This window comes from Echinops telfairi, unplaced genomic scaffold (genome assembly GCF_000313985.2).
Source record: "Echinops telfairi isolate 266 unplaced genomic scaffold, ASM31398v2 ScPeMD7_7468;HRSCAF=8506_1, whole genome shotgun sequence".
Classification (NCBI taxonomy): domain Eukaryota; kingdom Metazoa; phylum Chordata; class Mammalia; order Afrosoricida; family Tenrecidae; genus Echinops; species Echinops telfairi.
In genome coordinates this window covers 7,899,077-7,902,947 of record NW_022111370.1, presented here as the reverse complement: position 1 = coordinate 7,902,947, position 3,871 = coordinate 7,899,077, and the positions used below count along the sequence as shown (strand labels likewise).

At 45.9% G+C, this 3,871-nt stretch overlaps 1 protein-coding gene across 1 annotated transcript in view; it reads right to left on the bottom strand.

Moving 5' to 3' along the window:
* FBXL5 (F-box and leucine rich repeat protein 5) overlaps positions 1–3,871 on the bottom strand; it is a 37,837-nt gene that overhangs the window by 5,480 nt on the left and 28,486 nt on the right. The window contains exon 10 of the mRNA XM_045284390.1: positions 694–842. Coding sequence (XP_045140325.1) covers positions 694–842 — 149 coding nt within the window. The remainder of the gene's footprint in view (positions 1–693; positions 843–3,871) is intronic.

Here is a 3,871-nt window from a genome sequence, read left to right as displayed (position 1 = left end):
TGGTTTCGCACTGCTGCCCTTGGGGTTAGCAGTTCAATGAGTTATCAGAAGGAGACACAAATCAGGGAATATCATCTGATAACCTTTACAAGTAGGTTCCAGAATCACGCTGCATAGAGACGGGGCTCCAGGGAACCCTGTGGTAAAAAGCATGCATCTGCACCAGGCCATCCCACCCGCCAGGCACTCCTCAGGGTGCAGTGAGGTCAGCAACAAGACCCAGAAACCCCCAGAGTCCATGTTCCTGCCAGCCTCTGCTTTCTACTGCATGTGGCACGGCTGTCCTAGGAGGAAAGAGCCCGCATCCCTCACAGGGAGTAGCAATTAGGAAGTCAGGGTGTCTGAAAACTCAAGGATCCAAGGGGTTAATGAGTACTAAAAAACACCATCCTGGAGGAGGTCCCCAAGATTTTCTCAGCATGTCAGTCTGACTAGCACTTGCAAGTCAGTCTGCTTTTGAAGAAGTGAACTATCAATACAGGCCTCAAAAACCTGGTGGGATGCACCATCTGAAATATCTTCCTGCAAGAAAAACGTACCATTACGGAAGCTAATTATGGGAAATGTGATTTCTCAAGACTGCTTGGTAGCTGGAAATCTAGAAACCAGAGTGGAAGTCCTGAGGATGAGCAGAACCAAGAAAAACCACGTGGGCTGGCGAACCGTGAGGGTGTCCGTGCTGAGCGGCTTTACCGTTAATGTTGTCACAGTAGTAGAAGTATTCATCGTTCAGGGAAGGGCACACGGCGACCAAGTCCTGTAGGCCGGCGCCCGTCACCGTCACACAGCCCGAGAGGTTCAGGTGCTCCAAGCGCGGCAGCCCTCCGCCCAGAGTCAACACCCTGCAAGAGAAGACGCGAGCCGACAATCAGAACGTGTCCTCTGTGGGAGACGGATGTACCCTAGGGTCACTGCTTCGAATACCTGTCACTTTGCCATGAGCGCCTCTCAAGAGCCCCAACCAAAAACTAACAGCTGGCCTCATTCTTAGGAAGACATACATTTACCTCAAAAAGTCTTTCTGCATTTTTCCTCACGCCATTCAGGAGCCTGGGAAACTTGTCTACCATCAGTTAATTCAGAATCATAGCGAACCTAATCAGGGCTCTCAACAGCATGAATCCTCGAGAGCAGGCAGCATCCTTCTCCTCTGGAACGGCTGGTGGGTTTGAACCTCTGACCTTGTGATTAGCAGCCCAATGTTCACCTGGCAGCAGCACTGTCGGCACTCTTTGCAAGAACATGGTGTTGGTTAGTACATGCCATCAAGTCACTTCCAACTCATAGCAACCCTATGAACAACACGGCGAACCAGCCCCTGGTCCTGCGCCATCCTCACAGCTGCCACACCGGAGTCCACTGTTGGAGCCACCGAGTCAACCCACCTGATCCAGCATCTTCTTCTTTCCCACTGCCCGTCTCTCCGACAACACGTCCAAAGTACTTCACACGGAGTCTTGCCATGCTCCCTTCGAAGGAGCATTCTGGCTGTACTTTGGCCAAGCCAGATGTATTTGTTGTTTTGGCAGTCCGTGGTACATTGAAAATTCTCCACCAGCATCATAATTCAAATGAATTGGTTCTTTTTACTGCTGTCCTTATTTCAATGTGCAACTTTCAAATGCCTATGAGGCAAATGAAAATACCACGACCTTAGTGGTCAAACTGGCACCTTTGTCTTTCAACACCATGAGATCTTGTGAGCAGATCCCCTCACTGAATACACTGAGACCTTGACTGGCGCTTCTGTGAGCAGTGATTACAGATCCAAGTGAGATAAAGCCCTGTGTTCTGCTCCAATTCATAAGGTTGCCTCTGGCTTTTCCTCAGAAGTGGACAGTCTACAACTTCTTCGTTGTCTGTTCTCAAGTCTAGAAGCTCTGCTGAAACCCGTTCAACATGCTCAACGCATTTGACAAACGGACACACAGGTGACAGTCTAAGAGCATGGTGGTTCCTCAGTTCTTAGAGGAAGACGTATTGAGCCCCACTGGACTATCCAAAAAAGGCGATCAGGGCGACTACTGAAATTGTAAACAGAATGGCCAGTGTAGCGGCATCTGAAACATGCAACCACGCACCAACCATAAAAACCGACTAGTATCCAGTGCATTCTCGCTGTAGGCTTAGAGGAAAGGGCAGAGCTGCTCCTTGGGGTTTCCAAGACTGAAATCTTTACAGGAACAATAATGGGCTCATCTTTCCCCCAAGGAACAACTAAGGGGTTGAAGCACAAAACTTTTAGTTAGCAGCTGCCTTCAACCAGGCAGAGCATATTTAAGCAAATCATTAACAATATATAAGGAGCCCTGGTTGTGCTGATGGGTAAAGATCGAAATGTAAATTGCAAGGTCAGTAGTTCAAACCTACCAAGGGAGAAAGATGAGAGTGCTTCAATATGCAAGGGTGGCAGTTCGAAGCCACCAGCAGCTCCCAGAGAGAAAGACAGGTTTTCGGCTTGCCTCAGAAACCCACAGGGGCATATCTACCCTGACTTATAGGGTCCTGATGAGTTGGTAGTGACTCTGTAGCCGTGAGTTTTGAGTTTTCCCTGATGATGTGCTCAGCATACAGGCAGAATAAGTATGATGAGAGTATACAACCCTGTCACACACTTTTCCTGATTTGAAATCAAGCACACTTGGGATGCAATCTGCAAGGCTGGCAGTTTGAAACCAGCAGCTGCTCCTTAAGAGAAGGATGCGGTTTTCTACTCCAGTAGAGAGTTACAGCCTCAACAACCCACTGGGGCAGTTCTACCTTGTCCTACAGGGTGGCGATGAGTCGGCATCCACTCAATGGCAGTGAATTTGTTTTCTTTTTATCTGTGCTCTAATTTTATAAAAGAATTAAACCAAGAAATTATCAAAAATTAGTAATATTCCATGAGACGGCTGGCCCCACAAACACACATAAAAATACCTTTGCGAGACTCCGTGGGAGACATAATAGCTGACAAGACACATGGACCCACCCTGATGCAGAGACCCCTGCCAGCGCTGAGATGTTTCCAATGACACTGGATCCAAAGACTTTCTACCCATTGGCCTGTGATCGTCCTGCATTCGGCATCATTGCATGTGTTTCGTGAGTCTGAAGATTGGTATCAGATGTATGGGCTAATATCGGACGTATGACCTTCGACTGGACTGGACTGTTTTCTCAATATTCAACTGCTATTGTATATAAACCTCTTATGTGTGTCCATGGATTTCTCTAGTCTACCCAGACTAACATAACATGGTACCTTGGGAGTGGAGTACTGGCAAAACAAATCGTAAGACGGAGAGTGAATGTTTCTTTGAGCCCTGCCTCATGGTAGTGTTTCTTCTAGCCATAAGTCAGATATATCCTTGCTGTTTACTGAGCTGTTTTCTAGACAGAATATGGGAAGTTACAGTTTTGAATATTTTGTTTGGTTGTAATCTTTGGTTATTCCTGTGTGAGATAATAAAAATGAATATTGTTAATGTCTATTTTGAGGTCAGGGGTAGAAATCGCCATGTGAATTTCTCAGAGACCAGGCTGGTTAGAGAAAATGGTTGATAGAAGGTCAGAATGGCTGGCAGAAAGCCTGACTCTGGCTTGATACTCTCAGAGGCCTAATCCTATATTTTTGTGTAAATAGAATAGTTTAGATAAGGATTTAGATAAGCTAAATATTTAACTTGACTTTAAAGGATTAAACTTGACTGTTTAAAGAATTGAGTTTAGTATATGATTCTATGTTTTTTATGCTGATTTCTTAGGCTTATTATTGTAGATATAAGGATGTATAGAAGTACTTTGGGGAAGTATGAAAATAGAGTTTGTAATCCCATTTGTCGTCAGCCATTAGAATTGGATCATTAGATGGGTTTAGGACACATCA